The 24,063-nt window shown below is 40.7% G+C and overlaps 1 protein-coding gene across 1 annotated transcript; it reads left to right on the top strand.

Annotated features, from left to right (window-relative positions):
• Positions 1-2,226: 2,226 nt before the first annotated feature.
• Positions 2,227-16,707, top strand: CCNL1 (cyclin L1). Its single transcript, XM_060242379.1, has 11 exons — positions 2,227-2,633; positions 3,018-3,092; positions 3,749-3,858; positions 10,335-10,455; positions 10,744-10,808; positions 12,391-12,490; positions 12,748-12,852; positions 12,959-13,100; positions 14,607-14,718; positions 14,842-14,940; positions 15,902-16,707. Exons 1-11 carry the CDS (start codon positions 2,355-2,357, stop codon positions 16,248-16,250), a joined length of 1,557 nt encoding a protein of 518 aa, XP_060098362.1. The 5' UTR covers positions 2,227-2,354; the 3' UTR covers positions 16,251-16,707.
• Positions 16,708-24,063: the final 7,356 nt, after the last annotated feature.

The raw sequence follows: 24,063 nt of genomic DNA, 5'->3' as shown, positions 1-24,063 counted from the left end.
ACCAAATAAGCATCTTCAATTGGTGGAACAGTCCCTCTCCCCATGATCTTAATTCCCAGGCAGGAAAGAATAAGAAAGACGGTTCTTCAGATAGCCCAATCCCAAACCATGTAGGGCTTTAAATAAACCAGCAACTCGAATTGGGCTTGGGAGTGGATCAGTAGCCAGTATAATTGCTATAGTATTGGGGAGATATGCTTCCTATAGCAAGCCCCAACCAGCAGTTTAACTGCAGCACTCTGTGCTAGCTGCAGCTTCCAAACACTCATCAAGGATAGCCCCAAGTAGAGCATGTTACAGTAGTCCAATCTAGATGTAACTGAGGCATTTATCACTATGGCCAGATTTGACTGACTCAGGAACAGACACAGTTGGCACACAAACTGGAGCTGGACAAATGCACTCCAAGCCACAGTAGCCACCTGGTTATCACTGGTAACCACTATCAAGCAGCATTCCTAAGCTGTGAACACGGCTTTTCAAGGGGTGCGTAACCCCATCTAAGACAGGGGAGATCTGAAGTCTCTGGTCTGCCTTTCTAGAAAATTTCGGCTTGTTCACCCTCATCCAGCCAATTACTAACTCCAAGTACCTGTTCAGAGCATTAACAGCATCCTCAAAGGCAGAGCTGGGTATCATCCACATATTGGAGACATTGCCACCCATACTTCTTGGTAACCTGTCCCAACAGTGGGTTGCCAAGAGGCCACCAGCAGGAGATGGGGAGGAAAAGGTTGTCAGGTTCAGATTGGGAAACTCCTGGAGATTTGGGGATGGAGCCTCTGGAGGACAGACACCTCAGTGGGGTACAGTGCCATAAAGTCCACCTTTCAAAGTATCCATTTTCTCCAGTGGAAGTAATCTCTGGAGATCAGAGAAAATTCCAGGGACTCCCCAGGTCCCACCTGGAGGCTGGCATCCCTACTTCATACAGATTCTAAATGAATATGATTGTTATTATATGCATATACATGTCTAGAGCATGGTAATATCTTAAGAAGCAATACCATTATGATATTGGTGTCAGATGTAAATTCCATATTCAGTTATATATGAACTAACGGGCTTAAATTACAGAATAGATTTCAGATGAACCTTTCTCACAGTAACAGTAGTTTGACAATGGAACCAATTGCCAGGGCAAAAGACTCTCTCTTGCCAGCCATATGCTTAGAATGATCTAATTTTAGATCTCCTACAGTGGCAGTGCTGTTCCAAGCAGAGTTACACCCTTCCAAGTCTACTGAAGCAAATGGAATTATGGGGGTGTAACTCCTCTCAGTATGACACATTTGGCACTGTGAGCTGCAAACTGGATGACATATCACTTTTAAGGTCCTGTACAAGGAAGCCCAGTGTTTCTATGAATTTTGTTAACTTGTTTTCTTAATTCATTTTCTAAGTGAAAGCAAGGCACAGCTTATCTGGCACCAATTGGTAGAGTTCAGTGGGCTGTGATAAATTAGAATTGCTTCACATTCTACATATGAATGAGTGAGCAAGCACTAAAACCAAAGTGTATTTTTCCACAACTAATTGATCTGGCAGGTCATAACGTACGTCCTTTTCTATATTGTAAAAGTGAGTAGGAGCTGAAGGCAGAAGTGTGAACATTTCATAACTGGCCCATATGCAACCAAGCAGCTTAAGGCACATTTTGAGTTATATAAGGGTAGATGCAAGGACGACATTTTAATTTCAAACTAAGCGTATGCCATTTGAAGTCAGAAAGTGTGGGCCAGTGGTTACAGTATCGGACTAAGAGCGAATCCCCCTGGGCCATGGAAACTTGTTGGGTGACCTTTTGAACACTGCAGAGTTCAAGCGGAGAACAAGAGGCTGTTTAAAAACCCACATTCCATGCTAACAGAAAAACTGCACGGCGGGCGCTGAACTGAATTGAAACATTCGACCCTGCGACGACAGTTGTTTTTTTTTTAATTATAGAGAACTTTTGACAGGAAGGAAAGCCCTCAAACATCATCCTCTGTCGGTACTCTGAAGTGGTATCACGTCAGGACTTCGCCTCTTGGCTGCGTAGCACTTCCCTGCACAGAAAAAAAGCCTTTGTTTTGTCACGACCAAGCTCTGCCTGGCGGATATTAACAGCGCGCGCGTCCCTCCCAAAAAGGGTTTTCCCCCTTCTTTTGGCGCCCAAGACGTCATTCCAGAGGAGCAGGGGGGCGAGGGTACAGGACGTGCTGGTCGCTCCGCGGAAGGGGGAGGAACTCTTTTCCCATCACGCACCGCTCCGTGTTGCGTCAACGGGCGCCGGGAGGGCCGAGCGCAAACGGGTTATTCTCTGCGTGGCCGGCTCCGGGCGCGGTCGGACGTGCATTCAGCGGTCCTTCGTCATGGCCGCCACAGGGACTCATCCGTCTCCCGCTGCTGCTGCCCCTGCGGGCGCTGCCCTCGGCTCCGCACAGCCTCCGCCACCCGCGGCAGGGATCCTGATCGGGGACCGCTTGTACTCGGAGGTCTCGCTGACCATCGACCACTCGCTCATCCCCGAGGAGCGGCTCTCGCCCACCCCTTCCATGCAGGACGGCCTGGACCTCCAGGCCGAGACGGACCTGCGGATTCTGGGCTGCGAGCTCATCCAGTCCGCCGGGATCATCCTTCGCTTGCCGCAGGTCAGCACAGAAGGCCGGGGTGGCGCGGGGGGCCCGACCGGGGCGGGAAGGCAGGTTTGCGTCTCTCGACCCGGCTGGGGCCTGGCGTAGGCCCGAGACCTTAAATTTCTCGGTCGAGGGGAGAGAAGAAAATGAGAGCCCCGGGGTAGAAGGACGCGCGGCAGCCTTCATGCGAGGCAGTGGCAGAGCGCTGGACACAAAATGGCGGCCGCTTCGCAGACTTCGGCCTAGCTTGACAGGCCCGGCGTCGGCGCCGCTTCCGGGAAGAGAAGGGGAGGGAGAAGCGGGCTTCACTTGATGGGGCTTTGTACGCGTGCGCGTCGCGGCGGCCTCCTTGACCTCGCTCATCCTCTCCCCTCCCCCGCTCGGGGATTGTCTTCGCAGGTGGCTATGGCGACCGGGCAGGTGCTGTTTCATCGCTTTTTCTATTCCAAGTCTTTCGTCAAGCATAGCTTCGAGGTGAGTTTGGGGCGACTCTTTGGGGGGAGGGGCCTAGGGGCTGAGGTGTACTGGACCCGCAATTTTTTTAGTTTCCCTATTTTGGGAAGGGTGCTGCCCAGTGTATCCTTGAAGCTGAGTTAGTGTGAGGTAGCTCACAGTTAGTTTATTTGATTTGTATGATGCCCTCCCCGCTGAAGCAGGCTCAGGACGGCTCACAGTACGCAATAAAATCACAATAAACAAATTGAACATTAAACAGTTAAAACGATTAAGCAATTTAAAAACAGTTCAGTGCTAATTACCATTTAATTACAAATGGCATTTAGTATTCTTAGGCATACTATAAAGCTAATATATCAGCAGTTTCAGTTAGCCTCTGCCTCACACATGTTGGGATGGATGGCCCCAGAGCCAACTAATGTATGCAGTAACCAAATTACTCGCTCCCAACTTTAATGCCAGTAGCTGACAAAAACACAGCTTAGAGGAGGGAGTGTTGGTAATGTCCAGTATTTTTCTCTATAAGGCAATTTCACAGCACACAGTAATACTAGGCGAGGCTTTTCTCGCAGCTCTTACTGGGGCTTGCCTAAATTATTTTCTCCAGCCTTGTAGTAATGTGTTGTTCTTGACCTTGGAGGACTGCCTTTTCATGGCAATGGGCTTCTTTTCAGATTGTTGCTATGGCCTGCATCAATCTTGCTTCCAAAATTGAAGAAGCACCTCGTCGCATAAGAGATGTGATCAATGTTTTCCACCACTTGCGCCAGTTGAGAGTCAAAAGGTAAGGTCTGCTCTTTTTCCTCAACATGTACTTTTTGATGTAATGTAATCTAAAGACTGTAGAAGTTCTCGCTCGATAGGCTTACCAGAGTAGGTTAAGTGGAGTGATCTTGGGCTGTGCATGGACATTTGGGTGCTCAGAAGACTACTGTGATTTGTTTTGTTACTGTTGTGTTAATGTGAACAAGCAATTATTGCATAAAACGGTTTTTGTTTTTTTGGGACAGAGTAGCTATTTAGCATGGTGGTAAGAAAGTTTTAGTTTTTTGCTGGCACTTGTAGGCTTCTGGTTTATTTAGCTCTTTCATCTGTAACTGACATTTGTGCTAGATGTTACCTCCTTGGGAAGTAATAGTCGGTTCATAGTTTCTTTGTTTTTAAGCTTGTAGTAGGGAAAGCTGATTAATGGCTTAATTTACAACATGTACCTTTTTTAGCGGCATCTTCAAGATATAAAGACATTCTGGAAGCAGTATTCAACTAGAATTACAGGCACCGCATTTTTTCATACAGTTTGATTATCTCTAAATCAGACAAGTTTCACTTTGTATGTCTTTAATGGTCCTTGTAGAATTGTTATCAGTTCTGGCTATGTAAAACTTTTGGTAGGGGGAGGTTGGGGGACCTTAGATAAGAGATGTTAAGTGACAGAGTCAAGAAAACTGTACTGTAAAATCTGCACAGGAGTCTTAAATCTAACATACTTTTTTAAAAAGATACTTTGCTTTTGTTTGCTTGGGTTATAGTTAATGAAGTTGTATTTACATTAGTAAGCATGGACTTCACTTTAGGAAGCTCCTAATAAATTTCTGGAAGCTTGCTAGGGTTTTCTTTGTCACCACCTTGTGGACTGATTCCATGTATATGTGTTTTTCAGATTTTGATGTTTGTTTAGAAAGGTGTATTCAGTGCAGCGAACATGTATTCAAGTCACTGTTTCAATAGATGCTTCAACATTGTTTCAGTTAAACAGCTGATAACAGGACCTGTTAACTTAGGGACATGAGTTTAGGTTAAGCTTTTAGTTAACTGGTACCTTGTAAATGTTTCTTGGCAAATCAAGGATAGGATCAAGTTTTTTAGATAGAACCTGAAGGACTCTCAGCTAAAGAAAATTCTTATAAAATACAACCTTTTTCATTAAAAACAAACTGACATGCCAGATGTACATGTACTATGTGAGTAATGTCACATTTAAGCAAATATGGGGTTTGGGCTTTATTTTTAACTAATCTAAAAGCAGGCGCATGAGAAATTTCTGTGACATATATGAAGCCTTTAATACCTGTCTCACAAATTCAGTTTAAAAACAGCAACAATGGGGTATAAGCGTTATTCTGTGCGTGTTAACAGTTTTACACGTAAATCAGTTGTGCATGTTATTAACTTTAGCTCTTTTTTCCCTTGCAACCGACTATACAGCGACCAGCTACATTTACCAAAGCCTGGGTGATGTGGAGTGGTTCATAGAGATGAAGCTGTCGTCATGGCAACAGTGAGTGAAGTATCGAAAATCCCCAAGGAGAAGCCAGTGCTCTGAGAATAGGTCACTGGAATCGGGGGACTGACAGGTTGGCCATTGGTGAACCGTTTCGAAGAACTCCTGCATCTTGTGTTAAGCTTTTATCTTTGCTGTCCAGGGTTTTGGAAAATAGCTAAATATGTCTGTTTAGAATTTTAAACACTCATTAATTCTTTGTTTTGTCATATATTAATCTGTTATAATTAATACGGGGAGTCAGTTTATCAAAATCACAATTGTACTGTAAGATGCTGTTGTCTAATCTTTGCAGATAAATATGATTCACTTAGTTATAGTTGAGTAATATCTATGGGCACGTAGGTGCACATTTAATAACAAATAACGTTTGTGGAGGCTTTCAGTACTAGGGTTTTGGTGAATGTACTCTGAAATAGTAAATTCAACGGTTTTAAAAAATTTTACAGACATGTTATGATCAGGAAAAAATGGTTGATTTTAGAAAATTGCAGGCAGTATCCACTGACTTCTTTATAACTCTGGTAATTGTGTACAAAATTTAGCAGTCTCATAGGATCTTTTAAAAAACCCCACTATTCTAGTATGTTTGCGCTCTGTGTAGTCCCACAGCAAAGCAGGAAACTGAAACATCAGAAATCAAATGTCAAACATGTGCTGTAAGCAACTTTGCTAGAGACCTTAGCCATCTTTGTTAAGCAATAACTACTGAGAAGCCATGAGATCTTTGTTAGAGTAACTCATGCTTCTTTAAATAGCTGTACCTAAATCTTGGCTCACAGATATACTGTGCCAGCATATTAAGTGCATGCTGACCACCTGCTCGGTTTTAACATTACAGAACATTGGCAAACACACCAATGCTACACTCAGTTGTACTGGGATGTAAACTAAAGGTAGAATAATGTTATTCAGAACTCATAGAAGAGATTTCTGTAACTACGGTTGCAATTTGCAAAGAATACATACAACGTTAATCCAGGCAGATGCTAGTTAAGTGGGAGGGGGAGACTGATAACTACACTTCACCATTTCCAAACCTGTGCTGTTATTTCCTCACAATATGTAGTGCTGTTCATTTTAGCATATAATTTTAAAGGTAAGTTTCTTGTATTGAACAGGCCTCCAGCTCAATTCTGTGCATGTTTATTTGGTAGTAAGGCCCACTGAGGATGCAAGTCATTGCATCCCATTGAGGTCTTGAAGACTGGCTTCTGACTAAACTTGTGTATGATTAGACCATCAAATATCTGTCATCAACTTAGTTGTTGGTAGACTCCACCTCGTATGGATTCTGCACTCTTAATCCAATTTTGAACCAGTTGGAAGAGGAGGTTTGGGGCAATTCTTTATTTCCTCAGAATAGGAATCTTTGAGCTGTATCTTGTTTTCAGCACCTTAAAATTGTAATTCTTAAGCATGTATTGCAACAGGCCAATCAAAGCTGACTTCATTGGTCATCCTGTGGCATGTTTGTAATGTGCATGCAGAGCACTTGTAGGTTGTTGTAAACATGCTTACTGGAATGTTTTTTAAGATTAGTATGAATGACTCCTTTAATATCTAGAAGCCTTCGATTACATACAGAATTACCAGCAAATCTAAGCATACCAAACTGTCCAGAAAGTATGCACAGTAATATGGAATGGTTTTGATGGAAAAGCCTGCCATGTTGGCTTCTCTAAATCTGTAAGAATGTAGAGGCTGGAGCCCAAGCAGGAAAATGTATGATAGTGTACTATCTTAAAAGACAACTCCTGCTGTTCTAGAAATAAAGTACTGGTGGGCCCAATATTCCCTCTAAATTGTGGAGTCTTGTGAGCAAAAATTCTACTTTGTGAGCTACTGGCATTAAAGTCGTGAGCTATGACATAAATTAGATTGATATCTGACCATATTTCCTGGGCTAAGACAAAAATGTGTGAGCCAAAGGCTAAAATCTGTGAGCTAGCTCACACTAACTCAGCTTAGAGGGAACACTGTTGGTGACCAATATGGAAAAGTTAGATACCATTAGATACTAAGAACATAAGAGAAGCCATGTTGGATCAGGCCAGTGGCCCATTCAGTCCAACACTGTCACAGTGGCCAAAAAAACCAGGTGCCATCAGATCCATCAGTGGGGCCGGAACACTAGAAGCCCTCCCACTGATATTAAATAGTGAGTGATTAAGCTATCTAGAAAAAATGTAATAGCTAAGGCTGATATTTTTCTTAATGTGCACCCTTCTAGGAGCTATCCTTGGCTATATTATACCATATAAATTTTGGGTCAGAATTCTCTTAATAAATGCAGCAGTTACAAGTATTAAAATTTTAGTGCAACTAATCTTGCAGTAATGTAAGGAAGTAATAAGGCATTTTGAGGAACTAAAAAGGAAATCTCTAAGTAAAGCTGATCATAGATGCATTTGTATGGAGTCCAGGGCTTTTTTTTAGCAGGAACGCAGTTCTGGCTGGCTTGGTGTCAGCAGTGTGGTTTAATATGCAAATAAATTCCTGCTGGGCTTTTTCTATAAAAAGCCCTATGTGAAACAATGGTGACATCAGGAGGTGAGGTCTAATATGCAAATGAGTTCCTGTTGGGCTCTTCCTACCAAAAAACCCCTGATGGAATCTATAATATGATCTCCAGAAAAAAAGAAACACCTCTTCAGATGTCTGGTAACCTGAACAGTTTCACTTTCTAAAGTGAAGAGTAGTATGTCTGTATGCATAGGAATAAAATGTCACAGTACTTCAGACATTAAGAACTGTGCAGATTTTTCCTTGCTGTGAAAAATTGGAATGAATTGCATAATGAATGCATAATAAGATTTCAGTTAACTAGCTGGATATCATTTAAGACATAAGTGTTATTAGTTTGATATACCAGCAAGAAGTTGTAGTTTAATTTATCTCAGAAAAATATCCTTAAAGTGAAAATGTGAGTTTAAGTTGCACTATTGTAACTTGAACACAAGGCCAGTTTTTATTGATCTAGAATCTTATAGAATATTTATAAACCTTTTTCTATTTGTTAGGATTAGGGTTCTTAGAGAAGTATTTATTGTCCTCCTGTAACATTCTCAAAGGGACAAGACATCTTTATTGTAGTTAAATTGTGATTCAGCTGTGTGTAATTCCGAGCTAAACTTTCTATTTAATTTGTCCTGCCAGGGTTGGTGGCTGAGAGATGTCTTACCTATAAAAAGCAACAGTGTAATCCTAAGTATATGCACCCTTCTAAGCAGATTGGCTTCACTGACCCTAGAATGGTGTGATTGCTTATGGTAAGAATTGCACCGTAAATACAGTATGTTCTCAGTTATTTTCCTAGTCTAATTAAATGAGCCGTTACAGAGAATGCTGTATAAACAAGTATTTTTATATGGAACAGGAGTTAAAGCATTTTCTGAATCTAAATACATGGTGATTGTATTTGACTTACTCTGTGCAATCCACGTCTTGAGTCTCTGTGAGAAAGGAGGGCTATAACATAAATACATAATTTAGACAATCCAGTATAAAAAGGATGGCAATTGTTTTCTTTTGAGAGCCCCTTAATTTTTGTACTCCAGGTAGGATTTTGAAATTTAAATATGATGAGCAGTACAGGTGAGAAATAAACTGCTGTTGAGGAAGTCGAGATTGTTTCTGCATTCATTTCAGTGTCTTCATGCAAGTGCATGAAAGTGGTTATGGTAGCTGCTTGTAGCCTTTAAAACATTTCTTTTTGCACACTAAATCATCCTTTGCACTATAGTTTCCCATCAGTTAAACAGATTTAAGAGTATGCAAGATGCTGCTTCTTTTGACTGATAGAACATGAAATATTACACAATTGTCTGATCTTCAGTTTATTCTACATGAAAGGGATGAAACAGGTGCATCTACTTGAGCTTTAAGGGATGTGGAAGAAAAAAGTTACAGTACCTGAGAAAATACATAGATGTATATTTTCTGTCTCTTTAAGTGGTGTATGTTTATTTTCACTGTCTGCATTAGGGGTGTGCAAAAAATCACAAATTTCTGATATTACTGCATCTCAATACTAGTATTGGTATTCAGATTCAGGATTTTTTTGAAATCCCAATTTTTTTCCGCTCCATGATATGCTATGGGGGACCATTATACACAGTGGTTCCCATAGGCTATGATAGAGAATCAATCCTGAAGTATCTGGGGGGGAGGTTAGGTAGAGGCACCAGATTTGCAGCATAGCTGCTCATGCCTCCCCTAACCCCTCCCCCCCCCCCAAGTTTCAAAAAGATTGGAGCAGAGGATCCAATTCCATGGGTCCCCAAAGAAGGTGCCCCCATTCTCCATTGGTTTCAGTGAAGGGGGAAAAGGTATTTAAATTGACTATTCAATGGCCCCAAAAAATCCCAGATATTTTCAGGGCTTGGCCATTTCATATAGCCAAAAATAGCCCAATCTATATCTGCTTGAAAGAATATCTTGAAAATACTGATGAGGGTTTCTTGTTCAATTTTTTTTCGGTTCGAATTTAGTCAGATGTGCACCCCTACTCTGCATATATGCTTGGAGGATTATTTTAAAATTGGCTGCTCTGTACATGGTTTAGTATATCTTATGCATAACACATATTATTTTACAGATGTAAAATTTGCATTGGTCATTGAAGATAAATGCACCGCTGTGTTCCTTTACAGGGAATGGAATCTTCCCATAAGAGAGCAGTGGAAGTTTCTTGGGATTCAACTTTGTAGGTCAACTTCCTCTTTAAAATAAAGTGAAACATCTTTCTGTGCCATGTTCTCAGTGCTGACAGGAAAACTGTTCTGGCTCTTAACAAGTAACCATAGGTGTAGCTATTAAATTAGCTTACTTTGGACAGCACAAGATTAAAGCTTACACTTGTTTGCAGGAGTTCAAAATCTGGTTTCTGTTGCCATTAGTTGGTTGGAAGGGAAAACAGAGAAGGCGCAGTCTTCAGTATGCAAAACAGTTTTGACTCTATTTCTTACAAACTGTAGGACTCCGAGCCCATTGATACTTGATCAGAACTACATAAACACCAAAAATCAAGTAATCAAAGCAGAAAGGAGGGTGCTGAAGGAATTGGGATTTTGTGTTCATGTCAAGCATCCTCATAAGGTGAGTTGGTTTTTCTTCTATATCAATCTGTGTATATGTCTTGGTGAGAACTGAGGTAAAATTAAGTCCATTCGCGTGAATGTTGTGTAGAGGGTTAACAGTGTAGCATTTATTATAATAAGCTGTGTGTGAGAGAGAGAATTTGATTTTGGGCTGGCTGGAGTGGTGGATGTGTTGGAAGATGAGAATTTCTTGACTGTGTGTTCATTTATGCTCCAGATGGGTGAGGAAAGAAAGTATTTTATGAGTGTTAGTACTCAAAATCTTTCTATTCTTTTCTCCTTTCAGATAATTGTTATGTATTTGCAAGTCTTAGAATGTGAACGTAACCAAACTCTCGTCCAGACAGCCTGGTAAGTTATTTTTTTCTGTCTCTCTCAGCCAGGAAAATAGTAACAGAAAAAAACAAACAAACAAACTTGATGTCTCATAAGTCAAACAATAAAGTGTAAGTTAAAACAGTGCCTTGCAAAATGTGTTGTTGCTTGTTTTCTGCTTACTATTTTCATGGCTTTCATAACATATTTTCTTGGAGAACTCAATTTAACTTTGTTCTTTTTTCTACTCTTTAATTAAAGGGTAGCCCCTGATGGTAAGTCATAGAACTCTGCTCTCTGCACCACAGCTCATGACCCGAGGATGGCCGGATTGGCTGCCTCTCTCTCCAGCCAATCCAGTGCAAGCTATCATCCGAGATTTACTGAAGTGGTCCATGTCCATCTGGCAGCATCTTCTAGTTCTGTCGGGGTGTCAAAAGGATTTGTATATTTGCTTCTAGAAGTACCTCTGTTCAACATACATGTCATGAAATGTATATTTGTTTTCCTGGTTATTGTAGCTATGTGGCATGACCTGTTGACATAAACTGGATAGACTCTGGTTCTAGCCGACCTGAATTCTTAATTAACTTTTACTTCCAGTTTTCTCAAAATTTTAAAGAACTTTGGTGCATGCAAGTGGCTCGCACATACCTAATTATTTATTGTCTGTATATTGAGCATAGTTTTCTACATAGCAAATATCCACTGTAGGTCAATTGGCATGTTTGAACATCTCCCCCTCACATTATTTTGTAATCTGAAACTTTTATTACTAAATTCTAAAATAATTGCAGTTTTCAGTAACACCATATTGGATGAGAAAGAATGCTTGTTAATTCATGGCTCTACCACGTGTATGTTGCAGTTATCTGTACATCAGGTTGGTATATTGTCATTCATTTTGCAAAGTAGTACCGGCATCTAGAACTGTAACCTTGCAGTCAGTAATTTGCTGATAAATATCTAGGGCATGATGCTGGCAGAGTCAAGCACTTACGTGTTCTGTTGTCTTCAGTAAGACAGTTAAATATTCCCATGCATCATTCCCCTAAAATCGGTCAGATGGAAAGTGCTACACTGTGTTTGCATCATGCCATATAGATGTTTCTTATCACATGAGGGATATGTTTGGACATTTGCAAATATGTTATAGAAGGTGTTTTGTGGATCTGATTGTCATAAGAATTAAGCTTTAAATGTTTTAAATTATTATGGGGGTTTACTATGGGGGGGACTATTCTCTCCTCATGAATTAATTTTGTAGTTAAATGAAATTTTAGCTGATGGACACTTCATAAAATATTTACAAATATGTAGGAAATAGTTTTGTTTTAAAGCTGTTAGGTTGACTTGCACCACATAGGGACTTTAAAGTAAAATTCATCTTGTGCTGTTGGGGTTTTAGAGAGATGAGACAGCTTGGTTATTGCAGAGGTCCTGGGGCACTTGAAGCATTTTTGTTTAAGGAATATCATTTGGCACATTAAAGTCTAAATTACTGAAATGAAGAAAAAATAATAAAGTAGATTGAGTCTCCAACTTTGTGTGCTTACTCTAATAGTAGGCTGTAGAATATCTAAATTTATCTGAATTCAAACTCTTCCCCCCCTCCCAGGAATTACATGAATGACAACCTTCGAACCAATGTATTTGTCCGATTTCAGCCAGAAACAATAGCCTGTGCTTGTATTTACCTTGCTGCTAGAGCTCTTCAGGTGAGTATTTATATATAATTCATAGATATACTGGGTTGAATCCAGACTTAATATTCCTGAATCAGAATAATTTCTTGCCTTCCCACTGCAGCCTGCTGATCATTGTGAAATGCTCCTGGGGTTTAGGGAAGCCTGAATGGGAAGAAGGGGGAAATGGCAGAAATTGCCAACTTCATACAGATCCAGTCCTTACTTTCTAAAACCCTTCATGAAGTTTGTGTTCAGATTTGTTAAACTTTCAGTGTTTTCTGTTCTAGATTCCTTTGCCCAACCGTCCTCATTGGTTCTTGCTTTTTGGTAGTACTGAGGAAGATATTCAGGAGATCTGCTTAACAACTCTTAAGCTGTATACTAGAAAGAAGGTAAATGTCCTAACTGATTCAAACATGTAGTCATATGGAAGAGAAGGTGAAGTGGTACTGTAATGTTATGTGATTTGATTTCTAAATACTTTGTGTTTCCTTGTAGCCTAACTATGAATTGCTTGATAAGGAAGTAGAAAAGAGGAAGATGGCACTACAGGAAGCAAAACTAAAAGCAAAAGGATTAAATCCTGATGGAACTCCAGCTCTTTCAACTTTGGGAGGTTTTTCACCTGCTTCTAAGCCCTGTAAGTGTTCTGATAGTGATTTTTTAAAAAAACAAAACAAAAACCTTGTATGTTTCTGTTCATTTAATATCCCAAATATACATGAATTTTTGAAGGTTAATTTATGTAATCGTATATTGTTCCATCACCAACTTGGTTTTGAATCAGTAAATTTTGGCTGTCATACCTAACTTGGATAATTTTATGATTGTGGATGTGTCTCCATCCCTTGTACGAGTGTGCTGCATGGTCCATCTCAAGACAAAACAGTGCAGGGATCCCTTGCTATTTACAACACAGTCTGAAACTGGGTGACACCCATTCCAAGTCCCTTGAAGTTAAGCAGGTCAATGGGTGAAGCATTTATTGAAATAGTTACATTATGGAGGCCCAGTCCTGAGGCATGCAAGTGTACTGAAGATCCCACCACTCTGTCTGTATTAAATCAGCACCTTCTTTTCTCTCTCCTGTGCTGTCTTGCTTCCTGCCCCTGAATCAGAACTTCAGTGGTATGACTGTCAGACCAAAGAATGCGGGGTGGGGGGGTGTCTGATCCAGTTGTGGCACAGGCACTCTTATCTGGAAGGAAGCTATGTTGACTATGGTGGGACTTAGGTTTGAGTAAATATACATAGGACTGTACTTTAAGTCAGGGGTTCCCCAATCTGTTTTAGCCTGTGGGTACCTCTAGCATTCTGATATGGACAAAATGATTGCAGTAGCTTTACTCAGTGAAGATTTTTGTGCCGGGGGCTGCTGCCAAAGTAACGTTTTTTAAAACCTGCACAGCTAATCATATCTTCAGTAGCCATTCAGATGCCTTGCTGGGTAAAAGCCCTTGATGACCCAACCCACTGTCTAAAAACACTCTGCAGGTGCCCTGGCAACCACCTACTTTTAAGTCTCCTGTTTTTGTCTGGATTAGTAGCATCTTTGCCCAAAAGACTGGGTACTGCTTAGATTATCTTCTTTAATGCTGTCATATGAGAGGGAGGGGATGTTACAGTGCTTCATCTGACAAACGTGTATATTACACTGCTTGAGTGTTTCATCTTAACTTTTGTTTCCGAGTGGCACCCTTGGGCTTAAGTTGAATTACAGTTTAAGAGAAGACTAGTTCTGTTCCCATAGGGGTTCAGTATGCATATGGAAATTTATACAAAGCTGCCTTATCAGACCACTGGTCAAAGTCAGTATTGTCTACTCAGCCTTTCAGTGGTTTCCCAGGGCCTCAAGGAGTGGTCTTTCACATCGCCTATAACCTGATCCTTAACAGTGTGTCCCAGGAACTGACGCTTGGATTTTTGCATGATGGCTATGTTAATACAGTGGAAATAGGTTGTAGAAAATACACATTTGAAACTATAGAGTACTAGTTTAGGTTTCATTGGGTGTAGCCATTTGATACTCACGGCCTAGTTGTCACTCATGATGTTTGTGGTAAATTATATTAGCAAATACACTGAAGTAAAAAGTCAAAGTTTTGTCACTTGGGCATACTTAACAATGAACTCTTTTGATTCTTAGGTTCTCCAAGAGAAATAAAAGCAGAAGAGAAATCTCCAGTGTGTATCAATGCAAAAACTATCAAAAAAGAACCAGAAGATAGACAGGTGGTTTCCAAGAGCCCTTACAATGGGTGAGTATCTTTTACTACAGATAGCCAGGGGTTTGCTTATGTGGTTCAGTCTAGGCTTTTTATCTTTTACAACTTATCCAAGTAACTGATCTGGTACTTATATTTTTTTCTGTTCCCCTCAAGTATGAGAAAAGAGAGCAAGAGAAGTAGAAGCAGCAGAAGTGCTAGTCGATCAAAGTCAAGGACAAAGTCACGATCTAGATCCCATTCTGCAAGGAGACAGTGAGTAAAATTGTTAGCGTAATTGGAAATTCGCCATGATACTCCAATTTTCCTACATATTACTCTAAAGAAGCTGTGTGGCATGAAGATAAAAAACCTTGATGAATGCCCTAAGGTGATCGTTTCATTTGTAATCTGAATAGCAATGACATATGATTGTGCCACTAAAGTTACTGAAGCTGCCAATTCTCCCTCTAAGCTGTGGAGACATGAACAAAAGTTCTACTTCATGAGCTACTGGCATTAAAGTTGTCAGCTACTGCATAGTTTGCTCTGGAGCCCATTTTTCCTGAGCTAAGATGAACATGTGTGAGCTGTAGGCTAAAAAACTGTGAGCTATCTCACACTAACTCGTCTTAGAGGGAACACTGACTGCCAGTTATTTTATTACCATGAAGTACCCATTCTATAATCTCTTGAAAAAAACCTATAGTGCTAGGGCATAGTTTGGAAATAGTATTACAGCTGCTCTAAATAAAAGACTTTCTCTGGAGATGGAAGACTTGTGAATTCGCTGCAGTGTGCCCTAGCTACCACTTGGCCCAGCACGCTTAACTCTTCCTGTAATATTTAAAATATCACATGAAAGACATGTTCTTGTGAATTTGTTTAATAAAAGTGGTGGGTTTGATGAAGTTTTCAAACTACACATTTTAGAATGAAACTAAAGCATCTAAACACGGTAAACCGGATGTCTTTATCATTCAGATTTCTCCTTGACAAAACTCAAGGCAGTTGTAATTTCTGTTTTCCAGAGTTAAATAAGTGAGAATTTCTGAAGTGAAATCATATAGGAATGAATGTTTTCCCCTTAGGCAAAGAATTGAAGTGGTTTGATTGCTGATGGTTTACTTCGGTGATAGGGGTTTGATTTAATAGAAAAGCTGTTACTGTGGCTCATCTGAATATTTTTTAACAGCCATGGCACATTTAAAGATTGTAATAGGTATTGTGTCTTCAGTTACAACAATAGGCGGAGCCTGTCCGGAACCTACAGCTCCAGATCCAGAAGCCGATCACGGAGCCACAGTGGCAGTCCTCGGAGGCATCATAATCATGGATCTCCCCATCTAAAACCCAAGCATAGCAGGGAAGAGTTGAAGGGGGCAAACAGACACGGTCACAAAAGGAAAAAGTCTCGTTCACGTTCCCAGAGCAAATCAAGGGACCATTCTGATGTGGCCAAGAAACACCGGCATGAACGGGGACATCACAGGGACAGGCGTGAACGGTCTCGCTCATTTGAGCGGTCACATAAAGGCAAACACCACAGTAGCAGCCGTTCAGGACATAGCCGGCACAGGCGTTAACTGTGAAGCAAACTGCCTTGGTTGTGCTTGCATAGTATACAACATATGGGACTGTTTGAAACTTGAAGTCAATTAGGATTTGATTTGAAGTCCAACACCTTCAAATATGTAGGACATTATTTTTTTTTTAAGAACTGTGTTGAATTCTTGCACATCAAACACCTTAGCAGTATCTGACTGGTTTAAAATATTGATCAGGTTAAATTGTATGTGTTAGAGTTGTGTATCTGTATGAAAACTGGAGAATTGTTTCTGTACAAATGTACCTTATTTTTATACAAAACATATTGCAGACACTTCTATTTAAGTATAGTTATTTGTTTAAAATAATGGTGGATACTTTCTTACACTGGTTTTAGTCTGCATGTGTGAAAAAAACTTTTTTTTTACAAAAAAATAAAATATACAGCTTTTTACTACCCTTCTGAATACCTCATTAAACTAGTTTATGCCTAAATGTTCAAAGTTTTCATAACAAATAACTTGAGCTAATATCCTTCTTATTCAGCTTCAGAGAATGCTTGAGCATTGAAAGAAGTTCGCTGAGCGATGGAAGTCTTTATTTAAATGTTACTGAAACATCTTGTAAGGTATTGTGATGTCACTAGTCCTTGTTCTGATTCTCTCGAGTTTTCTGAAATCCCCTGCAGAGACTGAAAGCCTGTAATAGGTAATTCAAAAGCCTTTATCCAAGAACACCACAGGACAGCTAACATTTAACTCCATGATGGATGTAACCACAACTGCTTTGCCCCTTTGAAAGATTGAGTGGCTTCCTCAAATCTTGAAGATTGCAAAGAAATTCATAATAGGCCTGCAAGATCAAGGAGGCACCACACATTATGTCTTCAGTTAAGTTTGCTTTAGGAAGCATCTCAGCAGCCAAAATGGAGAATTTCTTTATTCCTATACGTGATTAGTTAACTTACACCTGTCTTCCTCACATAAAACGTTAAATACGAGGTTTCATCACAAAATAACTTGCCTTTCTGGGATGAAGAAGAAAGCTGCAACTTGAAACCAACCCTCCCTAGTATAATCAACTCTGCAACAATCAAGGCCTTAACAGAACAGTCTGCAACGTACACCCCCTTTTGTTTTAGAAAATCCAGCCTGATGGAAAGTGGGCAATTTGAAACATTCCACAGTGTTTGGTGGGCTTTTTCAATACCTTGTGGTTGTGAGGTGTGTGGATGAAAACCAATGCAACTTGCATTGAATTAATTCCCAAGCCGATGTGTGTGTTGTGACGCTTTGGTATTAAGAGTCAATTTGGTGTAGTGGTTAGGTGTGCGGATTCTTATCTAGGAGAACCGGATTTGATTCTCTACTCCTCCACTTGCACCTGCTGGAATGGCCTTGGATCAGCCATAGCTCTCGTAGGAGTTGTCCTTGAAAGGGCAGATGCTGTAAGAGCTCTCTCAGCCCCATCCACTTCAGGGTATCTTTTTTTTTGGGGGGGGGGGGAGGTAAAGATTGTAAGCAGCTCTGAGATTCAGAGTATAGGGTGGGATATCAATCCAGTATCATCATCTAAGTTTTCCAGTCCTTGATTAATTCTTAACATGTGGAAGCCACTTAAGGAGTTAAGTGATGTGGTTGTAGGGGAAAGGTCTTCATTTAAACAGTGTTGCCAAGCATACAGTGCAGTTCAGGCCTGTCTTAAATCCGAGGCCTGATTCCCACTGGTTTGCAGAATTAGAGTACTGTTTTGTGAGCCCTGATGGAAGGTGTCACAATAGATTCCTACAGGCATTGGCTGTTAGCCTGCTGTTTCTTTATAACCAGTAGCACCATCACTGCTGGACTTTGGAGTCCAAGGGTAGCTGCAGCTGTCTAGTGTTTGTATCCCTTGCTGGGATGCTCTGGTCAGAAGTGAGTTGCAGTTCTTGGACTGATCAGACGAGAGTAGATCAGAGGATTATTGCCCAGCAGGAGTGGACAGGACTGGATGAGCAGCTGGAGCATATTTTACATGTTTACATGAAGCTGCCTTACGCTGAATCAGACAATCAGTTTGATGGTCTGTACTGTCTTTAACTGGCAGGGACTTCAGGTTCTCAGATAAAGGTCTTTCACATCACCTGCTACCTGATCCTTAACTTGAGAAGCTGGGGATTGAACCTAAGACCCTCTGCCACTGAAGAGTGGAGTGGGGAGAAAAATACCTGTCAAAGATCTCTGTGAATATGTATTGGGGAATGCATGCCTCTTGCCAGAGAAGGGTGCATTTGCTACAGGCCATATAGTTGGGTGGGGGCAGGGAGGATGCCTTTGTGTTCATTTCTTTCTATCTCCAAATCTTGTGAAGCTAAACTGCTTGTGAAGGTTGTCATTTCTTGGTGGTTTGTTAGCTTGTGCAAAGACTAGGGGTGTGCACACAAAAAACACCCCAGTATTTTAAGATTTAGGTATACTGAATGGTATTGGGATTTGGGAAATATTCAGGACTGGTGAATTTTTTGGGTCCATTATAGCCAATGGCCCCCATAGGATATAATGGAGAATCAATCCAAGGCAGGGGGGGCGCACTGTTTTTTGATGTAGAGGCACCAAATTTGCTGCTGATGCCTCTCAAAAACCCCAGGTTTCAAAACGATTGGACCAAGGGGTCCAATTCTATGGGCCCCAGAAGAAGGTGCTTGCATCCTCTGTTTCCAATGGGGGGGGAGGGGAAAGGCATTTAAAGGGACTGCAATCTATTGAAATGCCCTGTAATTGCAGCTATGGTGGCTGCAAAAAATCACAAAAAAATTTTTTTGGGGGGTAGCCATTTTGGATAGCCAAATCACCAGCCCCCTCAGTGATTGGCTGAGAAAATACCTGATAAATATCAGGTATTTTTTCATCTTGGTTTATATCAAGCACATACCCCTAGCAAAGACTCATTTTGAAATGAGCCTTGTTGAACATTTTGGGATTTATCTCTAAATATGCATAGGATCAGGCAAACCATAGTGTAGAGATGGTGGAGTGCTTCTTCACATTTGAAGTAAGTGAAGAAACGTACACAGCCATCTAAAGGGAGAGCCTCCAAAGTCAGCTGTACTGTACCACCAACTTCAACACAGAAAAAATCAGGTTCTTGTGTGATGGCATTGCTGCCACAAGCCCAGCAAAACTGTGTAGCCCAAGCAGTAAATGCCTTTGTTTATGGGAACATGGCAAGCAGCCATGCTCACTAAGCTTTGAGTCCTAAAAGTCTGCTGTCTTCATTGCTTAGTGCCTAGGAGAAACACTGAAATATTGCAGTGTTAGTGTACTTAATTCTGGTTTTGGTTTCTAATACCATACAGATCCCCAGCTTTGCAAGAGATTGTGCAGAGGGAAAGAAGAAGGTACTGAACTTTCAGCTGTTTGCCACTAGAGGACAGTGTTAACTGAAACTAAAGATGTGTTTCTCACTATGGACTGTATTAGGTGGCATTCTACAAACCCAAGAACACCTTACATCCCTTCAGCATGCTGAAGCTGTCATATGTTAAGTGCACGCAGAAAGCCACAAATTCTTAAAAGAAGTGATTTAAGAACATTGTTTCCTCTGTTGTGCATGGTGTTCTCTCCCTCTCGGGCTTGGAGGTCTGCTGAAAAGTGCCAATCGAGGCCAAATTAGAGCTTGCAATCCAGGAATTAAAGCTCTGAGCCACTGTTTGGTGTTGCCATAGCCATTTGCTTGGAGTTTTCTGAAAGTTTGTTCAGATGATGGCCAGTGGCTTTCCTGTTACAGTCACACTGCCACAGAATTTATTTAAAGCTCCCTCAAAAACATTACCCATCATTTCTGAACTTTCCATGGCCTCTGTTCGACAGTGCCGAAAACAGTGGGCCCTTGATTAGATCCAGCAATGGTTGGTTATGTCATTCTGCTATGGGTGGTGAGAAGGAACCAACCTCTGTTTTCATTTCACAAGGGAGGACCATTGCTCATTGGCATATGACATGTCCATTGATCTGGAATATATAATGGTGTGCTAATAATGGGTCCCAGGCAAAAAAATGGTCTTTCATCTGTGGCCTTAGGTCCTCCTATCTAGAGGACCCAGAGACTGAGCCTGGGCCCTCCTGTGGGCAAAATAGGTGTTCTATCATTAAACTACAGTCTCTGGCCTATTGGCAGAAAAATCCATCAGGCTGGCTTCTAATTAACCAGCAATTCAGAGAATTTGGACTAAGAAGACCTGGAGGGTTCTAATGCTTTGTCACTCTGTTAGCTGCTGCATTGTTCAACCTTTTTAAAAAACAATGCACCCTCACAGTCACAACTTTTCATACTATACTACATTGGGGGAAGGGGGTGTCTTCAGCCATTGTAGATGTAAGCTGTGTACACTTCCATAAACCAATTAAAAATACATTGTGCCTAGCACTTCAACTACTCTAGGATAGCATCTTTCTCCCCACCCCTCCTGCTATCTGGCCTAATATTGACAAAAAGAAACCTGCCCTTGTGTAATATGACATCTGAGCCAGAGACTTCACAGCTTTGTTCTGGTTTTTGCTGTTGCAGCACATAGTAAGGTAAATTCCCAGAAATGAAAGCCGTCAATTGCAATCACTCATTACCAGCAGTCATGAGTTCACTGGCTGAGTAGTCTATAGTCTTTGTGCAGTCAATAAGTGAGGTCGCGGCCACGATCACACATCCTGATAACAGCCACAGTAAGGCAAAAAAACCCCCACATTTGCAGGAGCAGAAGACTAAGCAGTCATGTACAGCGGGATTATCTCATCAAGAATGATAACAGGAAACAATATTTACAGGGCCATTGCTTGACAACAAAAGAGAAATTGTCCAATTATGGTAAATGCTATGAGGATGAAACAGATTTTTCAACCAGAATAGTTCTTGCCTTTTATTTTCCTTCTTCCATTCCACTGTACAAAACTCATTTATTACAAGTTGAAGATTCATGGGTAAGGAACTTTGTCCTCTGGGCACTATCTTTGCTTCTTCCTGCCCCCCGCCTTGCATCCTCTTCTGCTTCTCCCCTTTCCCACTTATTTCCATCTCTCCAGCCTCCTTTTTCTTTCATCCCAACTACTGCTCTAGCTTCAGCCCCCATCCTTGGCTTTCCTATTTGCTGCCCTGCTCCCATCAAATTCTCAAGTTCTGAAGTGAAACTGTGACAGCCATTTTGAATTATATAAGTATCCACAGTTGCCTTGGCCATTCTAAGTGACTCTCGAGATCTTGCAGGGTTATCTCATGGAATTTCAGCATTTTTGACATTTTAATTTTTTCTTTTATTCATTCCATTTTAAACAAACTACTACAAGCTTAAAAAAAATCCTCCCTGCCTGTCCCTAATATGTGGAATTTTCATCCTCATTCTGGGACCATTGTTTAAAATTACTAAAAAGTGATATATTTCTAAGATTAGAACAAGAATTTACTGTTTTCAGATTACTGGTTATTGTGTATAATTGCCAGCTCTTGCCACTTTTCCAGAATCCCATTGTGCTACCTATTATGAAGCAAAGGTATCCTGGATCTGGAATGGATTTTTCAATAGTGTCCATGAACATATGAAGCTGTCTTATACTGAATCAGACCCTTGGTCCATCAAAGTCAGTACTGTCTACTCAGACTGGCAGCGGCTCTCCAGGGTCTCAAGCTGAGGTTTTTCACGCCTACTTGCGTGGACCCTTTTCAGTTGGAGATGCCGGGGATTGAACCTGGGACCTTCTGCTTACCAAGCAGATGCTCTACCACTGAGCCACTGTCCCTCCCCTTGGGACTGCATGAATCCCCATGGGATTGCATGAATGTCCTGTGGGCAGGCCAGTAAGAAAAAGGTTCTCCAAAAAGTTGATTTTTGTTTGAGCCCAAATAGCACTTTTTTAGGAATGTGTTCAGCCCATTGTTTAATAGTGTACCCTCTGTTTTCTTTCTGGAAAACAGAGAACAAAGTTCCTTACCCATGAATCTTCAACTTGTAATAAATGAGTTTTGTACAGTGGAATGGAAGAAGGAAAATAAAAGGCAAGAACTATTCTGGTTGAAAAATCTGTTTCATCCTCATAGCATTTACCATAGCACAGGAGGAATTTAGGATCTGGGATACTCGGAGCACGGTATAAAGCAACTCTCCATATCCTGTTGTAAGTGGGGAGAAGGGGCTGCCAAAAATCCAGAGGGTCTCCGAATGTTCTGAATTCTCACCCCAGAATCACCTCCTGTGATTTAATAGGCTCTGGGCTAGGCACTTAATAGGACTTTTTGCTGCAATAGTATAAGATTGGCCCTCTAGGGAGAATTAATATATCACCCTTCTCTCATAAATTATAATCCAAGGCCAGATGATACTACAGAAAAAGAAATACAATAAAAGCAAATGGGAAAGTTTTTTTTGGGGGGGGGGGGGGTGAGTGCTAAAAATGTCTTATTTCCTTTTGCTAGCTGATCTTTGCCCCAGCTACAGGATACAACCCTCGGGGTAAGAATTCTAATTTACACTGCCCATTCTCCTTGAGAATGTCACTCAATACCCACCCACCTCCCAAAAAATACAACTCTCCTTCTAGGGGCTTTTCTACTTATCTGTCTGTTAAACATCTTCGTTATGCTGCATGAATAACACAAAAAATTACTAAATTACACAGTGTTAGAATAATTCATGTATTTTTTTCTGATAATGCTATGGGGTCTTTCAAATTTAACATAGGTTTATGGCCTTGGCCTGTCTTAATCTGGCTGGTGAGGCAAAAATACATTTTTTAAATTTTGTAGTCTGCAAATCAGACTTTCAGAGAATGATTCAGTTACAGTGTGGATTAAAGCCACTCTGAATTTCTAGAAAGAATGATTTAAAACATTTTAGATCATAGCTCAGAATAAATGAAACTAGTTTCTTTCTTCATGGCTCTAACAAGATAGGTTAGGAAGTTCACATCCTCATAAACCTACAATTCAATAATCCATTTCTAGTAAAGTCTTAGAGCATTATATTGTTGCACCAAAAAACTTCTACCTTGCCTTTCCTCAGATTCACAGCAACATTGAAAATGAGTAGCACATACTTGAAAGAGTGATTACAGTCAGATTGTTTTAGCTGAGGAAAGCAGTGAAACAAAAGAAACAATCCAGAATCAACTGCAGCTAAAAGCTGCAACTGAATGCTATATGGATGAGGACTACATTTATAGTCACATACAGACCCATCAATGAGAGGGCCAAGTGAACTTCTCTAGAGATGGAGTTTCCATCATCTAAGTACCATGGCTGAAAAGATTTGATCACCCAATATACCCCGGGGGCATGTGCCACAGGGCCTAGGAAAACAATCTTACACTAGGGGTAATTTCTTTGGGGATTTGGTACATATATTTCATCAATTTAATGAGCCTTAAAGTGAGCTCAAAACTACGCTCAGTACAATCCTAAAGAGACTTACTGCAGTCTAAGTCCATTAAAATGCTTAGATTGGTGTAACTCTCTTTAGGATTGCACTGTAAAAGAGAAAGCACAAAACAAAATTCAACCATCAAAGGTGAAAAATAATTAATATAATAAATTTACACCACAGACATCTGCAGAACCAGCTGTCTAGTGAAAAAGCTAGACTCCTTTAACCACTCTCATGTGGTTAAACAGCTCTGTTGTACATTTTTATATCTAATTCTGAACTGGGCCCTAGAGTGTAAATTAAAAAATTCGCACAGTGGGGCCAAGGGCAGATTGGGGAGAGGGGGGGGGGTTCTCTTCAGGTCTAAGAGAAGCTGCAGATTTGTTTTAAAATATGATTTTTTAAAAAGCGTGAAATCAGAAGCAATGGCTGCAAAAAAGTAAACCACAAAGATCTCATTAGAGTAA

Source organism: Heteronotia binoei, chromosome 6 (assembly GCF_032191835.1).
Source record: "Heteronotia binoei isolate CCM8104 ecotype False Entrance Well chromosome 6, APGP_CSIRO_Hbin_v1, whole genome shotgun sequence".
NCBI lineage: Eukaryota > Metazoa > Chordata > Lepidosauria > Squamata > Gekkonidae > Heteronotia > Heteronotia binoei.
Note: the sequence above shows the minus strand (reverse complement) of the source record. Positions and strands in the feature narration are given on the sequence as shown.

Excerpts from the sequence above, each read along its gene's own strand:
- CCNL1 (XM_060242379.1), top strand. The coding sequence starts at position 2,355 with ATGGCCGCCACAGGGACTCATCCGTCTCCCGCTGCTGCTGCCCCTGCG. Across the intron at positions 2,634-3,017 it reads TCATCCTTCGCTTGCCGCAG|GTGGCTATGGCGACCGGGCA; the intron begins GTCAGCACAGAA and ends TTGTCTTCGCAG. Across the intron at positions 3,859-10,334 it reads CGCCAGTTGAGAGTCAAAAG|GACTCCGAGCCCATTGATAC; the intron begins GTAAGGTCTGCT and ends TACAAACTGTAG.